General features: G+C 39.6%; 1 protein-coding gene across 1 annotated transcript; it reads right to left on the reverse strand.

Annotated features, from left to right (window-relative positions):
• Positions 1 to 3,195: 3,195 nt before the first annotated feature.
• Positions 3,196 to 3,663, reverse strand: LOC116417983. Its single transcript, XM_031933173.1, has one exon. It carries the CDS (start codon positions 3,661 to 3,663, stop codon positions 3,196 to 3,198), a length of 468 nt encoding a protein of 155 aa, XP_031789033.1.
• Between the last annotated feature and the right edge of the window lie 22,905 nt (positions 3,664 to 26,568).

Genomic DNA, 26,568 nt, shown 5'->3' on the forward strand with positions numbered 1-26,568 from the left:
TAGATTTTATACCTTTAGCTTTTTTCACTGTCGCGGCTCCATTAATCAAAATACTGTACATTTTGCTTCTTAAACCAATGAATTCTGTCATAATCTTGCCACAGCATTCGTCTTTCATCAATCCAGGAACTTTTTTATTAACACGTGGAATTCCAAACTGATTATTTTCATCATAATCAGAAGTATCAAATTTATGTACATCTTCTTTCATTATTTGATACATATCTACATCCTCAACTTCATATATTAAACTATCAGTATCCGTATACAGGAGTTTGCATTTTTCTCCAACTCGCTTTTTCATATATGAATAATGAAAATCATATACTAATGTTTTTGACAAATCTAGAATTGAGAGACCAACGTATATTGGTTTTTTGATTGTAATACTTGTCCTCTTCAGCTGTATGGCAACCAAATTTTGTAGCAATAAGAGCTTGGCTGCTAAATTATTTAGAATCGACATTTGGTCAGGATGAAATAGATAATATTTCTAAAAAAAAATAATGTATGTACATGTTTATATTGGAAATAAAGAAAAATAAGATAAAAAACAATGTTTAAATTGTTTCTTAGCTCTAAAAAATCGCTACCAATTCATAGCTTTATTTTTTTTTAAGAAAGAGGAATCTATATTATCAATAAATAATAATTTTTTTTATAAAAGAATAATAATTATTATGATATTATTAAAAGAAATGTCATTATTTTTTTTTTTTTTTTATGAAATAACGTTGAACAGAGTGGATTAAAGAGAAAGGAAGAAAAATGTATAGGATATTATTTTTATTTATTTATACCTTATTCTATTTTTCATACATCATCACAAAAAAAAAATAATAAATTTTTTTACATTACTTTACTAATTTGGTTTTTTTTTAAATTTATTTATTTATTTGGTTTTTTTTTAAATTTTGATACATCGATAGGATCAACTACAAATTCTATATCGATAATTCTCGGAACATTTCTTTGTTGCTGTTGTTGTGGCTGCTGCTGCTGCTGTTGTTGCTGATGTTGTTGCTGCTGTTGTTGTTGCTGCTACTGCTGCTGCTGTTGCTGCTGCTGTTGTTGCTGCTGCTGCTGCTTTTGTTGTTGCTGCTGCTGCTGCTGCTACTGTTGCTGTTGCTGCTGCTGCTGCTGTTGCTGCTGCTGCTGCTGCTGCTGCTGTTGCTGCTGTTGATGTTGCTGCCGCGGTTGCTGCATGCCACTGCTACTGCTTTGTTTCTTCAAACTAAGCAGCCCGCGACTTGACGGCTTCTCAGTTTTTAAATCACCTAAAGAAAAAAAAAAAGATTGTAAAATAATTAATTATATAAAAAAAAAAATTATTATGAATTAAAAAACTCACCATCCAATTTTGTTTTTTTTTGGAATAGGTTTTAAATTTCTTATGCTCCTCACCGAGTTGCATGACTCGCAACTAGATGAGGTGCTGCTACTGGAGCTCGACCTCTTCGAGCTTGTCCTCTTATCCGCCGGACGACTGGGCCTAGTAGCCGCTGATGTGCTAGGTCCAGCTGAAGGCCCCTCTCGGCGGGCAGTACTGGACGACGAGCTTGAACTCTCTCGGCGGGGATAGCTGGGTGAAGAGCTGGGTCTCTTTCGACGGGCAGGGTTGGGCGAAGAGCTTCCTGGCCTAATCCCTTCATATAATTGCTGCATAGCAGCAAGTGGTGGCAGCGATGACACTAAAAAAAATGGAAAAAAAAATTTGAAAAAATTATTTTTTTTTAATTTTTGAATTATGAAAAAATGAAAATAATTATTTTCTTACGTGTATTGATTGCCTCCATGGCCCAGGAGACATGCTCCAACATCATAAGTAATATTGGAGCGTTGGCAATTAGCCAACGAATCCTATGTTGCATCGTTCTGATGCTATTCCTACTGCTGCTATTCCTACTGCTGCTGCTGCTGCTGCTGCTGCGACTTCCTGTAGTCCTCTTGGCTGACATTTTACTGCAGGTTAAATTTTGAAACCGAAAATTGTACTGACTAACCGTAACCTACGGTGGGCTATTTATTGCGAAAACAGCAGCTTCCCTTTCCACAGCATTTTTTCTAAAGTCCTGTGATTGGTGTAAAAGTTTTCTCTCCTAATTTTTGAAAAACACACCTCCTCACAGCAGTCCAACACGTTGATGCCTGTGCGCACAGCCTCTTTGCCCACAGCTCTGGCACCGGAAGCGATGTACGGAAGAATTTTGCGAAATAAACCTCCGAGCCATGCACCTACACCTCGTTCGCGCTGATACGTTGAACCGGAATAGACGTGTCTCACTCCTCCTCCGCCTACTTGCTCGTCGTAGTAGCGTATGTAGTGACTCATCGTGACTTAGCGTTGCTCTCTCTCTCTCTCTCTCTCTCTCTCTCTCTCTAGCGATTACGTTTAAAGTGAAGCGTAACCGTAAGCGTTCCATATTCGAATGGTATTCGCACTCCGTGCTGATCCCTTATATCTATGACGATCGAGCGAAAACTGTGATGTAAAAGCGGAATATAATGAGCAGGTGCAAAATGTCTCACGATATTACTGCCAAATTTGTACTTTGCACTGTCCACGGAAACTATACGCAGTAGAGCAGCTTGAGTGTCGCCGACAGTGTGTGGCTCGCATACATCCGTGTACACGTAGAGCTGATCGGGTATAGCTCGGGAAAGCGATGCTCGTCTGTTTCCTAGCGCGACTACACGGCCCATTGACAATGTGACAAAGGTGCCGTTTTTTCGCCGAGTCTCGGAATCTTCGAAACCGAAAATACGTCAAATTTTTTCGTTAAACGTTATCTGATGCTGATCATCGCAGGCACACTTGCGCTGTAGCATGTAGTAGCCCTTTTGAAAGGGTGCAACTTCGAGACGCAGATGATCGTGAAAGGCGGCTGATTTATTTATTTCGTTGGTTAGTTGCTCGATCTTGTCGTAAATACCGTGCGGAAAAAAATGCGTTTCCTGCTTTGCCTTTTCCGACTGTTTAAACGTGTAAAAGGCCTCCGATTCTTGAATGTGCACGACAGTGCTCGGCACGTGAATTTCGACGAGCGCAACGGACCAATTTCCGCTGAGTCTGAGCTCGCGCGAGAGCTGCGTTGTAAAGCTGCTGGTGGCGTTTTCGTTGTAGTACGTCATACTGCTGTTGCTAGGGAGAACTAGGTAAAAATCGTTCTGGTCCATTTTAAAATTTTTTGTACTTCAGAGGCTTATCCACGAGTTGAATTTGTCCGGATAGCCAGCCCACTTGACGAGTAGCTGCTTCTTCGAGCCACGACCCTTTGTACGAATTACGCGCTCTATTTTGAATTGCTCAGCAGCGTCCGACATGCGTTTCGTGCCAACATGAGCGAGCTCCTCGAGATAGAAAAAGCCGTCAATCTCCTCGTCGTTCAAATCTTCCAGGATAAACGTTGGTAACTGCTGTCTGTTGGATATGCGCTTAATCATGAAAACTTCCTCGCTAAAATTTTTTTCGTATCCCTTCTCGAAAGTATTTTTTGTGCGACTAATGCGTACGTAAGATCCGGGCTTGTATTTATTGATTACGCCTGACGCCATCTTTTCGCGATTCTTGTAAGTCGATTGCAGACGAGCTCTTTTCGCTAAATTTTCGCGCGCTTTTGCAGCATTGTAGATGCTCACGTCACAGGGTCGCATCTTTGGCATCTTTGTACCGCTGTGTTGCGTATGATTGTAAGCCTCGATGATTTTCTGCACCACGTCGATGTAACGTTGCGTGTTATTGCGTGAAAAGTATCACCACATTCTTTCGCGTATAGTACGGTTTTCGCGTATAATACGGTCTTTCCACTACAGCCGCTTTGATATCGGGGTTTCGATCTGTACGGAATTTTATGTCACGTTTTTTCAAAAATTCCTGAAACGTCGAGCCTACAAACTCCTTACCCTTGTCGGATTGCAAGAGTCGCGTCCCGCAGTTTTCACACGACTCGTTTGGCGGTTATGCTGCTGCTGCTGACTGAACGTTTTGCATGCGCGAAAACATATCTTCGGGCACGATAATCATTTTTCTCGCACGATCCATTTTAGTCTTCCGTTGCTGCTGCTGCTGCTGCTGACTTTGAATTGAATAACTTTGAGACAAGAGCCCCGATAATAGGTGCGAGTAGACCGGCAAAAAAGCACCACCGTGCTGTACGAGAACACGTTTCTTCTTCTGCCAATCGCTGACAGATTTCTTATTATTGCAAATAGTCAATTTTCTCAGCACGTTTTTGTGCTTTTTGAGTCGTCGTTTATGCGAGTCTTTGATTTTGATCACACCTTGCAAGATAATCAAAGCGCACTCGCATATGCAACGTACGAGTCTCTTGTCGGCTGTGCGTAAAAAAGCCGTGCGTTGTTGGCCGTCCGTGTGACAAAGAGCGTTCAGTACAGCTACTCGTTTTCTGTTGAAATGCTTGGTGTCGAGCGTAGCCACGACGGGTATACAACAGCCAGCCTGTTTCTTCTTCATCGATGTTGTTGGCGCCATAGCTTCTTGCCTACTGTCTATGCCGAGAGCTCTGCACGCCTATTTTGTATTTTCACTTTTTACCGAATTTCGGCACATAGGCGTACTGAATATCGTCGCTTGGGAATATACACGTGCGAACCCTATACTCGTTCACGGTCGCTTGAGTTAGATCGAGAAAAAGATACGAGTGAGGTCCGCGCGTAGCGTCTATGTAAGCCTCCTGCAGAAACCTCGGATCTTCCGGATAAATTTGTCGCGCGAGATGCCGAATCTGAGCTCTGTCGCGAGGATTTTTAAATATAACAAGATACTTTGAATTTAAACTTATGTCGCGCTGAGACTTTCCCTGGTGAAAAATATTCTGCGTCACCAGAAAGACCGACAAATTCAAATGATGAGACGAACGCGAGAACAAATCCAGAACTATATCGTTCGATGATTCTCGCATCAAGTCGTCGAGAATCAGTAATTTTTTCTTTCCCCTATCCACGTAGAGTAATCGCTTCGCTGCGGAAGTCCCTCTCGAAACTCGATAGGTACAGCAGCACTCCCGCCAACTTTGAATTCACTGCGGTACGTCTCTTGCCACTCGGTATAGTAGAGCAGAACCCTGTCGAAGTGAGCATCGCACATCTCCGGCAGATGCTCGAGAAATTTTTTCAGAAACCAGCTTTTTCCAGCTCTTGTCGGTCCTGCTATGCACGCCGTAAAAAGATGCTTCCAACGCGTATCTTTCTTATAGACTAAAGCGCTCTCTTCCCGTAAAGCGCTTTTTATTAATATTATTTCTCGATCCCCGGGCGGCGGCGGGCGCACGGGCCGCGTATACGCGTGTATTCTCGCGGGCCTCGTATACGCGTATACTCACGCGCGGGTCGCTTATACGCGTACTCACGCGGGCCGCGTATCCGCGTATACTCACGCGCTGGCCGCTTATACGCGTATATTAGCGGCCGCATCCGCGGACGAGCCGTCTTTACGCGTGCATGTACGGCTCGTCTGTAAGCGTGCGATGATGAGTGGATAAAGGAGAGAGAGAGAGAGAGAGAGAGAGAGAGAGAGAGAGAGAAGGATGTTATAATTACAAGAAACATTTTAAGATTTTTTTTTTTGTTTTTTTTATTATAAATATATTTAACATAACGCAGAACAATATTTATTACTTAAAAACTAGTACAAAAACGAAATTTTTAATTTTACTTTTTTTTATTTACATACTATACTTAACTTTTGTAACCGTACGGGAGCGATAACCCGGGAGTAACATACCTACGCTTTTTTAGAACTATGCTACACGATTTGACCTCTTCTCGCGTGACAACAGTGTGGTCTGGCACTCTTTTAATAGAATTAAACTTAAGATTAATTCTATTATATACTAATTAATGCATTCGTTCTCTTCATCAGACTCAAAATAATTTTCAATCATACTCTTAATGCTAGGATAATTTATTCTCAAAGAATTCGAGAAATTTAGCGATATACCCTTGACTTTACATTTTTCGGATACCTCGCCAGTTCTCGAATTCACGGTTCTGAAGCCATAAAATTTCGGACCGCCTGAGAGGAAGCTCGTGATAAACGTGCCTTCGTCGAGCTCGTCGGTCATATCGCCGAGCAACGAGCCTAACGGGGGCCTGTATTCTTGTGCGTTTTGATCGTTGCACACAAATATGCACGAATCAGTGTCGCAGTACAGCGTTCGCTTGCCGAGCTTCTCCAAATATACTGCCATATGACAAATATTTCAGTTATAGTGTAGCCGAGTTCGATGGCTTTTCGCAGCTCATCCGCCACCCAGGTTCCGCTGAACTCGCGCTGGCTCGCATCCGTGTGACAACAATCGCTCTGCCGCATAGAAAACATAAAGATACTTTTTCGCTGAAGCATCATTTTTTATCGGCTGTATAAAACAGTGCTGATTATAGCCGTGTGTCGACTTGCAATGTCGACACCAATTTTTGCCGCACTCGTGCTTACCGCGCTGCCAGTTCACACTTTTGCAGCAGGTACCGCAAATCCGCAGCACATCGCACAACCGCTTGTTCTTCGTTTTGTAGTTGCGAAAACATACATGATTTATTGCAACTGATGTCAATTTTGATAAAAATTCCAGGAATTTTGATAAGAAACATTAGGAGTGTGAGTCGCCTTGTGATACTTGAGAATCCAAGAGACAAGTGAGGTCGAGGAAGAAAGTCTTTCTTCCTCAATAGCCGTTGACACGAGCGGGATTCAAAACAACTCCCTTTGTATATTGAAATGTGAGAGTGAGAGAGAGGACCGAGGAATGAAAAGGACAGAGAGAGAAAACGGTCGCAGCACTGGTCAAGCGAATGACCAGCCCTGGATAGTGCTGCCGCGACGAAAATACGTGCGACCGAGTCGCGCTTGCTCCATATCACAAAAGCGCGGCGCGCGCAACGCGAAATTCAAACATTCCCAAATAGTTTCTAATCTTGATAAACTTGATCTTAGTATGAAAAAATGTAGCTAATAGATAAATAATTGTTTTTATAGAAGAAGGATCTAAGCCTATATTTGATCGGGAGGAAATAAAACAGTTTGAATCTAAGTCAATCGAACAACATCGGACAATTCGAGATGTTAGAAAAAACAATTTAGGTAAGATGATTTTGATAAATTATATATTAAATATTGAAAGTCAATTCCGAGATTTACAATATTTTTCAATAGTTTAAAAAAATCGGTCATTTGTTAATATTTGTTGATAATAAAAATGGTTTGTTTGCTTGTTATAGTGGAAAAATCAACATCATATACCAAACGCCGATCTGTGTCGTTAAGTCCTCGCCGGCATCGAAGTCCTAGTCCTCGTGCTGACTCTAATACATATACTCACCGGTCAAGGTTTGTACAAAAACAAAATGGAATATTGTTTTTATTAATCTCCTTTATATTTATTACTTTTTGCACTTAATTTCCCAATTTATTTATAAGTGTTTATGTCTGTTGAATTTAATGCAATTTTACGTATGAAAATATTCAAAAAAATTTTCTGCTATTCATTAAACTGTTATGGACGAGTTTGTGAGACTCTTCCTCAACAAAGCAATATTTATTTTTTTTTGTGAGTTCAAAAGGGCTTGGGCAGCTATACAGCTGTCGGACAACCACATAGACTCTGAGGATATGTGTCTGCCCCCACGACCGACTCTCTATTCTCTCTCTCTAGTGTGTGTGTGTGTATTTGCGCGGAGCTCCTTTTCTTAGTAACTTGTTGGGATGCTTACCTTGTTCCCTCTGGTTTGATGCTAGGGATGATGACGAGGAATGTTCGTCTATACTCCTTGGCTGACAATCCAATTCGGTTGGACCAATTGAAGTTCTAATTAATTATAGTGTTGTTGGGAATCAATTATTGCTGCACTTTAATTTTTAACTTTTTATTCGCTTTGAATCTGAGTGAATAAAATCTAAATGACAAAATTTGACGAAAAATCTAAATGACAGCTTACTTCCCCTCGGTCGCGCTACAACGTGGGTGCTTGTTGCACTCGTTAGGCCTTACGGGACCTGGCAACTAGTTACGCACCGAAGTTGCAACGCAGCTCCGCATGCGTGGCCCTGTCTATCGGCGGGGAAGTTGCTTAGGTCAGCGAGATTCTTGGCCACTTGATACTTTTGTGGCTTTGAGTCTCGCTATGCCTTTTTCACGTGTGGAACTTTCTCGATCTTATATTTGAAATTATTATTTCAAATGCGAGATCGGGAAAGTTGTCACGTAACATCCTCCCCCCTTGAGAACGTTTCTCGTCCTCGAGAAACAATCGTGACGTCGTTAATCGGTGGTATGTGGTCCCGTAAGTGGAAGTTGTTCGTTTATATTGTTATATCTTGTGTCATATTTGTATGAATGGATAAGAGTTGCAATTAAAAACTTAATTTGGTATAAAAGTATAAAAATATGTTATTTATTTATTTATTTTTTTTTTTTGGGTCCCCCTACTTTTGGTACCATTTTACAATAAACCGTAGTATAACTTGCTATGTAAAAAAAAATATTAAACAATAATGATGGGATGAATTTTTAGTGTGGTGTGTCTGATAAGTATGTTTCTTGTATTATTATCACATCAGGTGATGTGGAACCTTCTCAGTCAGCTTGCCCATCTTCTGTGGATGTGTTGTCTTCTTTTGCTTTTTCTTGGTCCCCTGTGCAGTTTTCTGAGTGAGCGTCCATGTGTTGGTATTGTATATACTTGCCACATTCTTTATGCTGCTTTAGAACACTACCATTTTGTATTTTACATACAAACTAATGGTCCTCTTTATTTCGAACGTCGCACATTTTTCCACAGACACTGTGTTTCTTCCTTTGTTGTGTTTCATTCTTCTTGATGTGTCGCGGTGATGCCCATCTCTGTTTGAATTTTTCATTGCAATGATCAATTGCTATCTGGGCATCCTCCTTGTGGAGTGTATGAAGGCTAGGTATTTTCTGAACTGTGTATTGGGTTCTTGCTTCTTTTTTTTTCGTCTTCTTGTGTTTTCTCGTCAATTATCATTACTTTGATTCTTGGCAAATTGTCATTAATTTCCTTTTCAATCATCTCTGGAGGATTTCTTGACAAGGCGTCGGCATTCTTATTTAGTTTTCCAGGTTTGTATTTAAATGTGTATTCATAACCTGTGAACCTGAACATCCATCTCATAAGTCTTTGTCCAGGGTCCTTCCTGCTGTGCATCCAATTTAGAGGTTCGTGGTCGGACACCAGTGTAAATTTACGGCACAATAAGTATGGTCTAAACTGATGTAGAGCATATAGTACCGCTAGGCATTCCTTCTCCGTTGTGGAATAATTCCTTTCAGCTTTGTTTAGTGCCCTCGATAAATATTGGACTGGGTGGTCGAATCCGTCCTTTTCTTGGCTCAAGACTGCTCCAATCGCATAATCTGATGCGTCAGTGGTTAGTGTAAACTCTTTATCGAAGTCTGGGAATTGTAAGATGGGTTCTTCCATGAGGCACTGCTATAATTTTTCAAAACTTTGTTGGCACTTCTCGGTCCAGTCGAACTTCACGCTCTTTTTCAATAAGTCATTCAAAGGTTTTGCAATCTTGGCAAAATCTTTAATATACTTCCGATAATAGCCAAACATTCCAAGTACTTCCCTTATATTCTTTGCGTTTTTGGGTGTGGCTAACTTAGCTATTGCTGCTACCTTCTCTGGGTTTGGTTCCACGCCTTTTGCGCTGAGTATGTGTCCCAAGAACCCCACTTCCTTTCTGAAGAATTCAATTTTGTCCGGTTGTAGAACTAATTTTGCCTCCCTCAGTCTTTGCATTAAATTTCTAATTCTACCTTCGTGTTCTTGTAGGTCTTTGCTATAAACGATGATGTCGTCTAAATACACAAGCATCTCAATATTCTGAAGTCCTCTCAGTACTTTTTCCATTAGTCTTTGAAAAGTTGCTGTAGCATTTTTCAAACCTTCTGGCATTCTAGTGTACTCATAATGTCCATTGATTGTGGTGAAAGCGGTTTGTAACAGTCTTCGGGTGCCATTGATATTTGTTGAAAACCGCTTGCTAAGTCGAATATGGAAAAGTACGTTGCACCTCCTAATTGATCCATGATATTCGCAATATTCGGTAATGGGTATGCACCTCTGATTGTTTTTTTGTTTAATTCTCTAAAATCAATCACCATCCGCCTTCTTGGGTTTCCATGACTATCGGGTTTCTTTGGTACGATCCATATTGGTGAGTTGCAAGGTAAGTTAGATTCCCTTATGATTTTGTCTCTATGCTTCTTGGTTACACTGTCTCTTACAACTTGCTTGTGTTGCGGCGGGTGTCGGTACTGTTTGGTGTTTATTGGCACATCATTCTCTAAATGTATGTAATGCTGGATCATATGAGTGTATGGTAGTTTGTCACCCGGTAATAAGAATCGATCCAGATACTCTTCAATTATTCGGTCCACTATGCTTAATTCCATTCGATTCAGATGGCTTCTTCTTATGGCTTCTTTTATGTTCTCTAGTCGTTTCATATCGTCTATTATTGCATTACCGTCAAATTCACTATCCGTTTCTTGCAGGAAGTCAGGTCCAGGGTGGAAAGGTATTAATTCTTTCGGGTCAACTTCTATTGTTATGTCTTGTTCACTAGTGTTGATGGCCATTATTTTGCAAGTGTTGTTCATGTTTGTCACTACCCCTTCACCTATGAAGAGATTTTCGTTCCCTGTGTCAATTCTTGGTATGTACCCTTCTTTCAGTTTGCTTTTGATTAAATTGATTTGTATCACTTGTCTGCTTCTTGCTTTTATTGTACTAGTGACATTTAGCGCGCTCCGCGCGCCCAACATTATGATCTATATGAGAAATATATATTAAATATAAATGAATAATTAAAATAATTCAATTCTGACGACAATCAGCATCTGGTGTATAAGAGACGTTCATTCTTATTTACATACCCCACATGAACTCCAACAACACTACATATGCAATCTTAAATATCACAAAATCTAATGATTTTAAATTTTCAACATGTCTCACCCTTTTTTACTCCAGTTATCGCATGCCCCATAGAAAAACATTTTTTCCACTATTTTTGTCTCGGTATCTGACACATGAATTACTTAAAATTTATATGGTAAATAGTTCTTATTACTCTCTATTATCATGATAGTTTTTAAACAGGGTTTCCCTGTTTAGTTACCAAATTATAATAAATTAAAAAAAATTTCGAAAGCAATCAAATCTTAAATAACTTAAAATCTAATTGACCTATTGAACATCAGCCCAAAGAACGTGATCAAGATACCATATAAAATACTAAATGAATCTAAAATTGTAACTTGATTCATGCCCTTTTACTTCAATTATCGTGTTCCGTAGAAAAACGATATTTTCAGTAAGAAAGGAAGCAAAAAACTTACCATACACCCATAAGATTATTTAGAATGATTTCAGCTAACTCGAGTAATAAAAGGATAAGTCCAATTTCAGCTTTTAACATTTTCAAAAACTTATTATATCAGATATTTCTGATCCATATAGTCAATAAGCTATTAAAAAGTGAAATCATGTAAAATCTTTGATACGCGTACTTTTTAGTCTCACAAAATTTCATTTTTTCAATAGCTTATAGACTATGGATCAGAACTATATGATATAATATGTTTTTGGAAATGCTAAACACTGAAAAATAAATTGAAACTGGACTTATCCTTTTATTACTTGAAATAGCTGAAATCATATTTTTAACCAATTGCCGAACAAAGCCAAAATTTTCAATTTTTATTGTAACGGATTCTAAATCATTTCGATTGATCTTATGAGTGCAAAGTAAGATTTTTTCATAAAGCTGTTATATAAAATCAGTTATTGTTCTCAAATAATACAAGTGCATATACCAAAACAAATATAACAGTATACTTCTATTTTATCAGAACAATTTTGTTATGGTTTAACGCATGTACATTATTTGACAGAAATCGCTTTAAAACTATAATTTGATATCTTATGATGTTATTTCTTTGTAAAAATAAGTTTGGACTGATCAGAAGTGATTTTAATTATTGTCTTAAAAAAACTCACCACAAACCCATCAGATCATTCAGAATAATTTACAAATGAGCTTAAATAAAAATTGAAAATTTTGGCTTTTGTCGGCAAATGGTCAAAAATATGATTTCAGCTAATTCAAGTGATAAAAGATTAAGTCCAATTTCAACTTATTTTTCAGTTTTTAATATTTCCAAAAATATATATCATATAGTTCTGATCCATATAGTGTATAAGCTACTGAAAAACAGAAATCATGTAAAATCTTTGATACGCGTACTTTTCATACTCATTAATAAGTTACAGAGTATGGATCAGAACTATATGATATAATATGTTTTTGAAATGTTAAAAACTAAATAATAAGTTGTAATTTGACTTATACTTTTACCACTTTAATTAGTTGAAATTATATTTTAGATCATTTTCCAACAAAAGCCAAAATTTTCAGTTTGTATATAGTAACTGATTCAAAGTCATCGTTCTAAATAATCTTATGGGTACGTAGTAAGATTTTTTTGTAAAGCAGTTTTGTAAAAGCAGTTGTCTCCTCAAATAATATACATGCATGTACCAAAACAAATATAACAGCTGCTTAATTTTGTAAAATTTTTGCAAATTCCTATTAAAGCGCTTGATAGTATTTCCATATTCTTTGAGAACAAAACATTTGTATATTCTAAACTGACAATGGTTTTATATTAGGCACGCACATATAATATATATTTATTTATTTATGTGTTATAGTAGAAAGTGCTTCTCACAAAAACTACAAAAGTAAATTATGCTGTTTTTATTTTGAGGCTATAACCTCAAACTAAAAATATAAACCGAATTACAATTAAAACTATAATTAACAGCAAAAGTTAATGATATTCATTTTCATTTATGTTTTTTTTTAACACAATAGTAATAATAATTAAGAACATAATAACGCAATTTGTTTTTTTTTCTAAACAAAACTCTAAAATCCCATCGAAAATCTAAAATTTAAAATTTTGCGCCTTTTTTCAGGCCACCAATTAAAACTCGTTTTAGTCGGCTTCACTTTTCTCTGTTCTCAATTTTAAGGAGGATTATGTTTTTTTTTAACACAATAGTAATAATAATTAAGAACATAATAACGCAATTTGTTTTTTTTTCTAAACAAAACTCTAAAATCCCATCGAAAATCTAAAATTTAAAATTTTGCGCCTTTTTTCAGGCCACCAATTAAAACTCGTTTTAGTCGGCTTCACTTTTCTCTGTTCTCAATTTTAAGGAGGATGTGTTACCTTTCCTGGGGTTGGTTTTGTTTCCTTGATGATTCTTGGTTCTATTATCTCATTCACCTCTTCACTCGCAGCTTCTACTTTTAGTACCTCGTTGGCCTGTTTGCATCGGTATCCCCCTTTTAGGTTTTTTGGATTGTGTTCTTCTTCATTCATGTCCTATGAACGGTATTGGGTGCATCACATCTCCGCTTATCATTAGCGCGTTCTTGTAATAAGATATCACTGCTTCTTCTTTCTTTAGGTAATTACGTCCTAGCATGCCATCAAATGGTATTGGAAAGTCATCTGACACTATTTGGAATTTTACTGGGGTACCTTTCATGTCCAAATATATTGATGCATATGTCTGTACAGTTTGGTTTGTAATTCCTCCTAATTCTCTGGCATCAGCAGTGCAAATGGGCATGTCATCATCTAAAACGTTTGTCTTAATCAAGTTTACGGTGGCTCCATTGTCAATCATGAATTCCACCCATGGTTTAGTGGTTCCAACTGGTATTCGTATTCTCACTGCTGTGGCCTTGTCGTCCTCCCAATCAACATTTTGAGATCCTTTACAGTTTGTGGAGCACATTCTTGACATTTCTCTAGTTTCGTCAAGATTGCCATTACTGGTGCCTTCGGTTGGTTGTTGTTTGAATTTTGTGGATTCGCACTTTTGTTCTCGTTGTATGTTTGTAGCTGTTCCTGATAATGTTGCTGGTCCGCATTTCTGGGCATTTGTTGATTCTGGGCTAGGTTGGTTCCTTGGTTTTGCCTCATATAGCCTTGGTTTTGGCTTGCCATCCTGGGATCGTGGCGAGCCCCTTGATAGTTTAAATTACTTCTCTGGGCCTGATTACTATGTTGTTGATGGTTGTTACGCCAATTAGTTTCATTTCTCCTGTCAGGATATTAAGGCGTGTCGTAGTATCTTCCAGTCTCGTGATCAAATATCTGTTGGTTGCCTCTATTTCCGTTGCTATTCCAAGCTTGCCAATTGTTGCGTGGTTGCTGCCCATTATTATAGTTACGACTGTGACTTTCTCGTCCCCCTTGGTGACCGTAATTATTCTGGTACCCTCTTCCTCGATAATTGTTGCCTCGATAACCGTTCTGATAGTTGTTCTGAGGGAAATGATTTTGAGGTTCATTTTGTTGCGGTCTGACGTACGTTCTATCATTCACGTAACCTACGTATCTGCGTTATTTTGCGGGTTATTCTGATAGCGATTTTCATGCCGATATCCCCCATAATGACGATAATTGTCACCGTTTTGTGGTCCATTGTAACTATCTTGATTGCCATAGGTTCTCATTCTCCCTCGGTATGGTCTCGAGTCTGGGATTATTTTGGCTTCCATCCTCGTTTCTAGTCGTACTGCTTCTTCATAAGCTTCTCGCAAATCATTGGGTTTGCTGTAGTCTACTCGCTCACCTAGATTTGCAGGTAAACCCTTGATGAATATGTCCACTGCTAAAGTTTCTAGTGGTGCCATCATTTCATTCCTGAATTCTTCTCCCTTTTCTTCTTTTAACGCATTTTTAGCGCTGCTTAATAGTACGTTGATTTCATCATAAAAATCGCCCACTGTGTCTTGTTCTCTCATTCTTACGGTCTGTATCTTGTTATTGTAGAAACTGAAATTTCTTCCGGGTCCAAATCTCTGTTTTAGGTGTTGTATTAGATCTTCTATACTTCTTATTGATTTGTTGTTCAAACTTTTCTTGGCCGACCCAGTTATTTTGTGTAGGGCATGTTGCAGGAATTGCGGTTTGATCGGATCACTGACCAATTCGCTGGCATTCCTCATATCTTGTATATAGTCCCGGAGGTTCATTTTTCCATCAAAAGTCGGGATGCCACTTATGCAGTTCATAAGTGCAAAACTATTTGCCATGGTGCTCATTAGAAGCATGCTACTCCTCCATTCGCTGATGGATCACTGCTTGAGCCATTGCCCGTCATTTCGAATAAATAGTGTGTGTTTTCCAGATAATCTAAATAGTTACTCGTGTCCCCGATAGACTTGGGTTTACTCTTATGGTATTTGGAATTGTTTAAAATACTCTCTGTTACTCGGACCTTCTTCCTCTTGCTCAATTAGTTCTTGATCAGTTGTAGAATCTTGCTTAATTTTCTATTCTTTTATCTGGATGGCTATATTCTGATATTTAAATTTCCCAGAGTCCAAAGGGAAGACTAATATTTAGAATTCAAACCTTGCTAATTATCTTACTCTGAAATGAAAATCCTAAAAATCGTTAAAACGTTTAAGAAAAATCAAAAAAATTAAAAAGAAACTTATTTATTTGATTAATTATTAATTAATAAAATTAAAGTTATTAAAATAAATTTAAATTATCTATTTACTTTATTATTAATTAATTAATATTATTATAAAACCCCAAAAATGCTAATCCTTTGCATTCACTATTCGAATCGCGCGCCCACCCAAAATGGCTGCCGCGCGCGCTCTCTGTTTGTGAACCCTATCTCGACTTGACCGCGTCAGTTACGCGTCTAATGGTTGCGCTCGCACGTATGCAACTGCGGCCGCGTTCACTCTGAATAAACACGTGCTGTCGGCTGCTATACTATGCTACAATGACTAACCTCATTAGCCTCGCGTCGCGTTCTTTCCTTTCCAATTGTTATTACTGAACTGCGGTAAAAATGCTGCGCACGTGTAATCTGTCGATTCGATAGTGTGTCCCCTACCTGTGGCAGTGTTTTCTAGCAAATTTTATTGGCATATAGCAAACCGTGTAAATCATGGGACTCTCTATTCCAGCTAGTGTAGCCTGCTGCTGTTTATCAATCAGATAAGTTTTGTCACCATATAACTAAGTGATGTGATTTATGTCACCTTAGGACTTGTTGCTTTGTGTTTAGTGTGTGTGTTATCTTTGTTGCAGGCGCGTTCAATGTGAGGGAAAAGGCGTATGCTACCAAAGCTGGCTTGTATACTCACACAAGGATGACGGTATATAACATCTAGGTAATGTTTTGGGCATTAAATATAATCAGGAGTCTCTCTGGTTGAAGTTACACCAGGATTTATCAAGTTCAATCTAATCGTTACATTAATTGTCAAAATTTGTCCGGATTCTGAACATTTATACTGTCACGTTGATTAAATTTTTAAATTATACCCTGAAAATGGTTCACCGATTCTAGCTTGACTGAGTTTCTTTGCTTGGAATAAAAAACCTTAGCCTCTCTGGCTTTAACCTCGAAATATTTGTTCTTAGCTTTGTTGCGTTTATTGAAAACTCAAAGGTAACCTTGGAAAATGAAAATTCTCGTTCACAAATGTAACTATTTGTTTTAATGTATGCTTTTCAGACTTCATGAACATTAGTCAACAACGTCACATTGGTCCAGGAGGTCTTGTTTTGGAGCATAAAGCCGAAGTTCAGGCTATTCTATTATTCAAACTCGTCCACCAGTACCATGCGACAAAGTTAGAGACTTTTGGCGGAAGATCCACTGAGTTCGCGAATTCTAAACCAAGTGAAAGATGCTAAAATGTTCTGACATGTGTTGTGCTCCTATTTAGTGTCTGCCAGTGTACGACAAAAGTTTGTGTAAAGTGAAGCGATGTGTTATGTGTGTGGACTAGTGAGCAGTGCAATTCTACGTTTCTCTTGATCTTTCCTAATGCGAGAAATAGAATTTTGTAATAATTTTGCTCTTAATTTAAAAAGTGATTTTGTACTTCTTGAGATGTTATACAAAGTGTTTTCAATTGTTGATTTTATGTGTAAACTTTTGTGTTCGACCACGAGTGCTTCTATTCCAATGTTGAATATTCAAGGCGACATGTGATAAACCTTTGAATCGGATTCCAAGTGATTTTAAAATTTCTCTTTTTCCTTTAAAAATTTGAATATCTGTGTAATGGGAAACAGTGTATCGCATCTATATTTCAAATCTGGTTCAATGGCTCCAATGTTTTTCAAAGTGCGTGTAGTTTTAAAATTGTGCTAGTGGTGTATTATGCTGTTCATGTGAAATTTTCAGTGATTGCAATCATTTGTGTATATGGGGATTTTGTACGAATACTTCAAAGTGCTGCCTATATGGGCTTCCCTTTTTCCTTTTATTTTTAAACTTCAACTAGTGAGTTTGACTTTACCCATTTGTTGTCAGTCGCACTCTTTGCTAGTGAACCAAACCATCCTTTTTTTTTCTTAAAAATGACTTGCGATACCAATTCTGATTTTTCTTTCTATTGTAGGAGATACACCTCTGATCCTGGGTATTCAACTTTCACTCTATTCGTGAAGATTGTATTCCAGCACCAGAATACCTGCGTAGTGGCACGCTCCAGTTCGACTTTGGCTGGGAAATGCCAATGATTTCCTTATGTTTGTTGACCAGATTAAGGTGTGTATCATTCACATATATTGTTTTCGGATGTATTTCTTTGCTTTCCACATATGTATAAAAAAACTAACGGGCCCTTCTCTCTAAAAGTGACACAACTCTACCCATTTATTGTGGCCTGTGCTGCATAAATTTTATGTAAATGTGTAAAGTGCGTTTTTGCATCAAAATTATAATTTCCCTTTTTTTTTATTGTTATTACATGGCGTTTATTCGCAATCTGCAATTCTGCCTGCCTTATTATTATTGTTTTTTAATTTCCTTTTTTTTACACGTTTTTTCTCTTTCTTAGCAGGTCACTTGGAAAACTAGAGAGCAACAAAATGATTTTAATTGTGGAAAATCTGAAGCTTCCAAAATGCCCGCCCCCTTTTCACTACGCACGCACGTTGGGCTGCGCAGAGCGTCCGACGCCAAGCTATCCAAATGACGCTTCGACTCGAGTATGCGCGCCGTTTGAAATTCGTGTGTGTGTGTGTATTTGCGCAGAGCCCCTTTTCTTAGTAACTTGTTGGGATGCTTACCTTGTTCCCTCTGGTTTGATGCTAGGAATGATGACGGCAATGTTCGTCTATACTCCTTGGCTGACAATCCAATTCGGTTGAACCAATTGAAGTTCTCATTAATTATAGTGTTGTTGGGAATCAATTATTGCTGCACTTTAATTTTTAACTTTTTATTCGCTTTGAATCTGAGTGAATAAAATCTAAATGACAAAATCTGAGTTGAGAAATCGAAGGTCCGTCGGCTTCGTCGCCTGATCACGGATTGATTGGGAGTAGCGTGGTTCGACAGCGTTCGGAAGAGGTTCCGGACTCATTAGGCCTTACGGGGCCTGGCAACTAGTTACGCACCGAAGTTGCAACGCAGCTCCGCATGCGTGGCCCTGTCTATCGGCGGGGAAGTTGTTTAGGTCAGCGAGATTCTTGGCCACTTGATACTTTTGTGGCCTTGAGTCTCGCTGTGCCTTTTTCACGTGTGGAACTTTCTTGATCTTATATTTGAAATTATTATTTCAAATGCGAGATCGGGAAAGTTGTCACGTAACATAAACATTTTAGTTAAAAAGTCATAATTTAAAAAACATGCAGAACTTTAAGCAATTATTTTATTCAAGCTTTACATAGTAAATGGCATAATTTTGATTGCATGATTCTGGTGTTGGCTTTTTATTTGCAAGATTAATCTTTACTTGGGACTGCCATACCTTCGGCCCCCTGCCCCCCGCCCAGTGCCCTGTCCATGGCTCTCGCCATGCTCTTGAGTTCCTTGTGAATATTGTTCTTCCCCAGAACAAATTCCACAAGGTTCTCTACTTTCTCCCGATCGAACGCCTTGGTAACATCTTCTGGCCTACCGTCGCTTGTATCATTTGCTGCTACTGAGGCCGGGCAACCAACCCCTGCAGCATCCTCTCCTCCCCTCACTCCCTGTTCGGTCGATTTTTCCATACTAACAGTAATACAGCCCGGCTCTTTTTCTACTCGAATTTCTACATTATCTATACTTACAGTGTAGTTAATGTCAAATAATAAATCAAATAAGTAATTCTGATTTTTTCAGAATTTTTGACGCAAATTTTAAAAATTTTTACGTCATATTTAACGCCACTACAAAATTTGAGGAAAAAAATCGCGTCCGAGATACGGCGTTTCCGAAGCTGCGGCTCAGATACGGCGTTTCCGAAGCCTCGGCTGAGATACGGCGATCCCGAAGCCACCGCCGGGATACGGCGTTCTCGAAGCCGCGGCTGAGATACGGTGATCTTCCAGTCAGCCGTCGATATGCTCCACTACAGACGCTCTCTATTTCACCCTTTCTTTCCTCGACACTTTTCTCTTAGCGCGCGTGCACAGTAAACATAACCTCTACATTAGTAAAACTTTTGAAGTAAACATTGTGTTATTAAATTGTGTTAGTAAACAGATCGTTATTTTGATTTTTCAATTACCGAGTGTGATATTTACGTGTATATTGATAATCATATTGTTGTGTTAAATACCAGCCAATCAACTTAAACTGTTAAATAATGATAAATATTGTACATAAAATATATATTTTACATACAAAAGGAAATTAAATTACGTTTTACTTATTCCTGATCCATTTATAAAATATTAGATTAACAAAAAATATAACTATAAAATTATTATTGCCATCATGCGTTAAACAAGTTCTATATTTGATAGTTTCTATAAATATCATATGAAGTTATCACTTCTGTCGGGCGTCCCGTGACGCACACGATTTTTTGTTTTTTTTTTCATTGGGCGGAGGGGTAAAAATGCCTTTACGCACGAAGTGTGGGACTCGCCCGTGCTGCACCGTACAACACAGGAATACCCAGTAAAAACCCCTGCCAGATCGCACCGGCAGGGTTCCTCCATACGACTGTTTCTCCCCCCCCGGGAACTACCGTAAAGCTTTACTTCGGGGAGGGGGGCAGTCACACTTTATGTCTGGCTGGTGTTATTGCCGACGTTTCCTTCTTTCTTCCTCTCTTCTAATGAGATTCAGCCGCTCTATGATGTTAGTGGTGAGGGTAACCACGGCATCTGCGACTCAAGCAATCCACTCTGCGACTCAAGCAAGCACGCCCCTAGGCACTCGGGTGTTAAGGGGCCGCTCCAATATTCCTGGAATTGCTGTCGTTCTTCCAGGAATCTTGGGCAGTGGAACAGGACGTGCTCCACGTCTTCGTCCACTCCAGGGCATGTTGGACACTCCGCGCTCCTGTACACTTTAATACGATACAGGTAGCTGCGGAAGCATCCGTGTCCGGTTAGCACCTGGGTGAAATGGAACATGACGAAGCCGTGTTTCCCGTTCGACCACCTGCTGATGTCCGGGATGATACGGTGGGTCCAGCGACCCTCGCTGGCTGAATCCCACCGTTGCTGCCACTGCCGATATGTGTTGACGGCCCATCTTGAGCCCAAGCTGTCCTGTGTTTCTCCTTCTGTATGCGACGCTTCATAGTATTTTTCAGCTCTCTCGGACGCCAGGAGGTCGATGGGAGGTAGACCAGCGACTGCCGAGAGAGCGATATCCGACACGGTGCGGTAGGCTCGGGCCACGCGTAACGTGGCGACTCTGCAGGGTCGCCGACAGGGAGCTCCAAAGCTAGCATTCTTCGTCAATGCATCCGCCCAGATTGGGGCTGTGTGTGTGTGTGTTTTTTTTTTTTTTTTTTTTTTTTTGTAGAGTTGGAGAATGCGTTACGCACCATAATGCGCTGCCGGAGCTCACCGTGTGTGGGGCTCTCCCGGGCCAGCCATTTCGGTTGTAAACGTCAATGTCTGCCCCGGGCATACCCAATCTATACCTACGACCCCCCGCGGAAACCGCCGCAAGGCATTACTTCGCAGGGGGAAGGCATTGGCCATCGCTAGCCCTCAGCACCCGGTCGCATATGTGCCCTTCCGCTTTCTTCTCCTCCCCTAATTTGACCCAGCCTGTCCACTATGGACATTGAGAGAGTCACCACCGCGCTCCATTGCTCCTCGGAGCTGAGCAGGCACGCCCCCATGCCCTCTGGGGTCATGGGACCACTCCATGATGTTTGAAATCGCTCCCGTTCCCCCGAAAAACGAGGGCATTGAAAGAGGACGTGTTCCACGTCCTCGTCCATCCCGGGGCAGGCCGGACACTCGGGAATCCCATACACTCCCACCCCATGGAGGTAGCTACGGAAGCCCCCATGTCCCGTCAGCACCTGTGTCAGCTGGAACGTGACGAGTCCGTGTCTCCTGCTCAGCCAATCCCGAATGCTCGGGATAATGCGGTGGGTCCAGCGACCCTCCCTGGCTGAGTCCTATCTCTGCTGCCACTCTTCTATGGTCATCGCTGTCCATCGGTCGTTGTCGCCCTCTTCGGTAGAACCCCGATCCTCCCGGTATCTTCTGCCTCTCTCGGAAGCTAGGATGTCAATGGGATGACCGACAGAGCGATGTCCGACACGGTTCGGTAGGCACGGGCCACTCTTAGTGCGGCTATTCTGTAGGCCCTTCGGCATGGGGCACCGTAGCTCTTATGCTTCTTAAGAGCGTCAGCCCAAATCGGGGCTCCGTACAGTATCACGGAGCTCACCACCGATGCCAGGAGAGACCTCCGAGGTTGTTTCGGTCCCCCAATATTGGGCATGATGCCTGCCAGCGCCCGAGCCACATTTGCCGCCTTCGAACCTGCGTTCATCAGGTGTTTCTTAAATGTAAGCCGCGCGTCCAGTGTAACACCAGTACGTTATTTCGTTCACCGACCGTATCGATTTTCCTTCCACGGAGAAGGTTGCGTACTCTTTCTTCTTCGTGCTTGAGATGAGCACCGCCTCTGTTTTCTCGGCCGCCAGACTAAGTTCGTGGTCCCTCAACCAGGTAGCCACCACCTCGATAGAGCTATCTCCGAGATATTCAATCTCTTCAACGTGTGTGTGTGTGTGTGTGTGTGTGTATGTGTATGTACCTATACCGTCATATTTCTAGAACTACTTAGTGAATAGCAATAAAATTTAAGATGCATTTATGTTTACCGACTCTGTATTTATTAGAAAATTTTTTTTGAATTTAACGATTATGGCCATTTTTTGATTTTCGAAAAAAATATTTTTCGTTTTTTTTTACGATTTAATATATACAATAAACTCTGCTGCAGTGTCTTTGAAAGAGTATAAAATATTCTACATTTTGCCGCAAGATTATCCAGATTGACCGTTCCGTTCCATTGTTATGTTAAAAAAGGTACTTTTTAAAAAAAAAATTATATCTTCAAAACTAATTTGTCAAATGTTTTGAAAAAAATTATGACAATAAAAAATGATAATATCTACTTGCTGTAAAAATTTCAAACCATTTTGGTTATTACTTTTTGAGCTAAAAATAAAAAAACCTAAAAAAATGGGTTTCTTATGTCGTACGGTTACGGGAGTAAAAAGGCTTTAATTAAGTTGAAATTTTGGGAACAGATAGTTATTTTATAAATCTCGGCTAAGTTCTTTGCGCAGCTAATGAAATCAGTTAGTTTATAATTAGTTTAAAAGATATTAAGGTCCCAATTTTTTTTCTTTCACCCTGTATACCCTGTATAACTGAAAATAATTATTTCTGTTGAACCTTACAAATCGCTAACTAAAGCTGAGAATGTTTTGAGAAGATTCTTGTGTTAGAAGGTTATGAGATTTCTTTGGGCAGCTAATGAAACCCATTAGTTTAAACGATATTAAGGTCCCAATTTTTTTTCTCTCACCCTGTATACTCTGTATAATTGAAAATCATTATTTCGGTTGAACCTTACAAATTGCTAACTGATGCTGAGAATGTTTTGAGAAAAATAAATTATTTTTGAGGAAGCTATGTGCCAGTGATTTGGCAGCGGTTTTTTATCTATCTTTTCTGCTTTCTTTGCTTTATTCCACGAAACACCTTCAAAAACCATTGATTATCCTTGAAAAATATATAATGCAAATTGAATAGGGATATAATATAAACTATTTCCATAATATATATTTTTAATTAATTAATAATAGTTTGCAAATCGTGAATTTTTTTTTGCGAATCAGCGTTATTAGGTTGTAACTTATTTGTTATAAATAAGTTGCCGTTAAAAAATAAGTATCTAAGTGTTTTCAACATTGTTTGCTATATTATTGTTATAACATATAAACTTTTTAAGTTAGAACATATATAAAAGATTGATACTTATATTATATAAGTTAATTGTATACATGTTCTGTATTTCATTCAGAAACTTCAGAGAAAAATTTTAAAACCCGGAAAATTCTGTGTTTTTTTTTAAATTTGTAGCTCCGTCAGTTTTTGAGGTGGAGCGCTCAAATTTTGGGGAAAAGTGGGGATTATTATGTTCTTTATGTGTGCTAAAAGCAGGTGCTGTCGGATAGATAATTTACTCAAAATCGCGATTCAAAGTTTGCAGTGCTCGTTTTTCCGGCCGGCCTGTTGGCGTTACCGTAGGTCGATTTATAATTTTAAATAAAGTTTTGGAAAGTTGACATTGTGCACTACAAAACTTATATTTACACTTTTTTTCTATCAGATGCCTAGAAGCATGCGAAAAACCCTCGTAAATTTGTCAAAAATTGTCCGAACACGCGCTCGCAGTCGAGTGGTGGGGGAGCCAGCAGAGGCGGAGAGGAATCGTATATATAGTAATAGGCGCGCCCAGCGCGCACATTATTTATCTTTGCATTTAAATTTCGCAGCATCAACTGAAGCTATTTAAATTTTTTTTTTTTTTTTTTTTCATTTTGGGGTAACGATACCCGAGGAATTCTATTCTATGGTTCATTTTTCGAAAAACTCATTAGAGAAGCTATAATTCTTTATTATTTTATGAATTAGTAATTTAATAATGTATAGTAACTTGTAAACTGTATAATTTTGAATTTGTCGTTATAGAATTGACATAGAATTGACGACATAGAATTGACTTTGTCGATCTCCCCGAGTATTGTTCGGCTAACAACATTAGCCTAGTATTGGTCTGGTCAGTAATCATTAGACGTTCTTGTTTATATTCAGTTGCAGTTCTTTCTGGAATCCAATGCAAGAATAGAATATTGTAGAAGAATATTGTAAGCTTACTGGAATCTTCCAAAAGCTTTCATTAACATTTCGAGAATCTTACAAACATTTACGATTTACTTTACAAAGATTTTCGAGAATTTTACAACAAAGCTTCCAAACATTTTCCACGGAAGCATACAGTAACGTTTCTGGAAACCTTTCTGTCATTGATTTGAAGCGGACATTCTCAGCTTACGGGAAGATTTTACGGAACCTTCTTTTAAGATTTCAACACTTTCAAGGAAGCTTCCTGAAAGGTTTCAAAAAGCTTTCATGCTGTGTGGGTACCGCACGTAACGATTCTTCGGCTTCGTTGTACATTCTCATTACTCGATGCTCTCTTGCCACTATTATCTTGTCTTCGCTCAACTGTTTAATGGGGAATCGATACAGAAAGCTTATATACCGTAAAAAATATCATATTAAGGGGGATTTTGTTTAGTGAATATGTTCTTGAAACTGCTAGTGGATGTTTCAAAAAGTATAATATCCTGTTCTAAACATCGTATCACCCCAACACCGCAGAGCAGGGTAATTAAATTACAGGGTGTTTGTATATCAAAGATAACTCTATCATTGATACTTAATGTTATACACATCGCTCAATCGTAAAAATTAGAATACTAAACATCCTTTTCTGGCACGATTAGATTAACGTCTTTCGTACAAAGGGGCTCGAATGTACAACTGTGAAACCACACATGACTTATACGTAAATGCCCAACACCTCAGAGCAGACGACATAAATTCCAGGATGTTTGAATATCAACGATAACTCTAGCATTGTTATTTAATATACGCAACGCTCGACGATAAAATTAAAAGACTAAACATCCTTTCTCGCACGATTAGCTTGACGTCTTTCATACAAAAGGTGATCGAAATGTCGCATGTATTAAATTACGGGGTGTTTGTATATCAAAGATAACTCTGTCATTGATACTTAATATTATATACACCATTCAATCGTTAAAATTAAAAGACTAAATATAATCCTTCTCTTGCGATTAGCTGTATGTCTTTCCATATAACGGGGATCGAATGTACAGTTGAGAAACCGCACATGACTTATGAATACTAGCCAACACCGCAGAGCAGACGTCTTAAATTCCGGGATGTGTGAATATCAACGATAAATCTATCATTGATATTTAATATACGCAGCGCTCGATGGTAAAATTAAAAGCCTAAACCTGCTCACACGATCAGCTAAACGTCTTTTCGTACAAAGGGGATCGAATGTACAACTGAGAAACCGCACATGACTTATGCGTAACTAGCCAACACAGCAGAGCAGACGTCTTAAATTCCGGAATGTTTGAATATCAATGATAACTCTAGAATTGATACAATATGTTAAGTGGTATTAAACCACTAACAATTAAATATTTTGTTTAAGAGCGTGCGTGTCGCCTGCTATACAGCAGGGTGGCAACGTGGTCAGAGATGCCACTTGATGATTAAGTTGACTTTTCTTTATAAAGTGTAACGGGGCGGGACATATTATTCGTTAATAATCACAAAAATTGAGCGACGCGGGGATCGAACCCACGTCCTCGAGATCTCCAGGCGCGTGCTCTACCAACTGAGCGAACGCCGCACTGTGCCTGCTACGCTCAAACCTGCCTTTATTACCGGCGGGGACGGGATACGCTTCCCGTTATAACCCCCCCCTAGAGTCGAAATACCGTCCCGGTTTCGACTCTACACTCTAACATTTCGCCGTTAATGCAGGGGCCTCTCTCGCCGACTAGCTCTTCGACGATGTCCTCCACCACCGCACATCTCCGCACCTTCAGCACTCTTCGTGCGACCGCATGTCGCTGTGCTCCTCGTAGCTGATGTTCCTACAGCTAGCTGCTGATCCACTTCATCCCTCTTCTATGTACATTTCGACACGACTCCCAGAGCCGTCGCGCGGATCCTCGATCGGCGCTCTTGCTCCCCATGTCACGTAGAAGGCGAGCGCAGGGAGAAGTTCTCTCTCGATCCAAGGTGGGGGTTCTTCTATTTCCTCATCTTCTTTCTTCACTCCCGGAAGATCTTGAAGCTTTCTTGGAAACATTTATCATTATCCGTTGTGGGTAATTTTAGTTGGGCGCCATGTAACGGGGCGGGACATATTATTCGTTAGAATAATCACAAAAATTGAGCGACGCGGGGATCGAACCCACGTCCTCGAGATCTCCAGGCGCGTGCTCTACCAACTGAGCGAACGCCGCACTGTGCCTGCTACGCTCAAACCTGCCTTTATTACCGGCGGGGACGGGATACGCTTCCCGTTATAACCCCCCCCTAGAGTCGAAATACCGTCCCGGTTTCGACTCTA

The sequence above is a fragment of the Nasonia vitripennis genome (genome assembly GCF_009193385.2).
Source record: "Nasonia vitripennis strain AsymCx chromosome PSR unlocalized genomic scaffold, Nvit_psr_1.1 chrPSR_random0006, whole genome shotgun sequence".
NCBI classification, from domain to species: domain Eukaryota; kingdom Metazoa; phylum Arthropoda; class Insecta; order Hymenoptera; family Pteromalidae; genus Nasonia; species Nasonia vitripennis.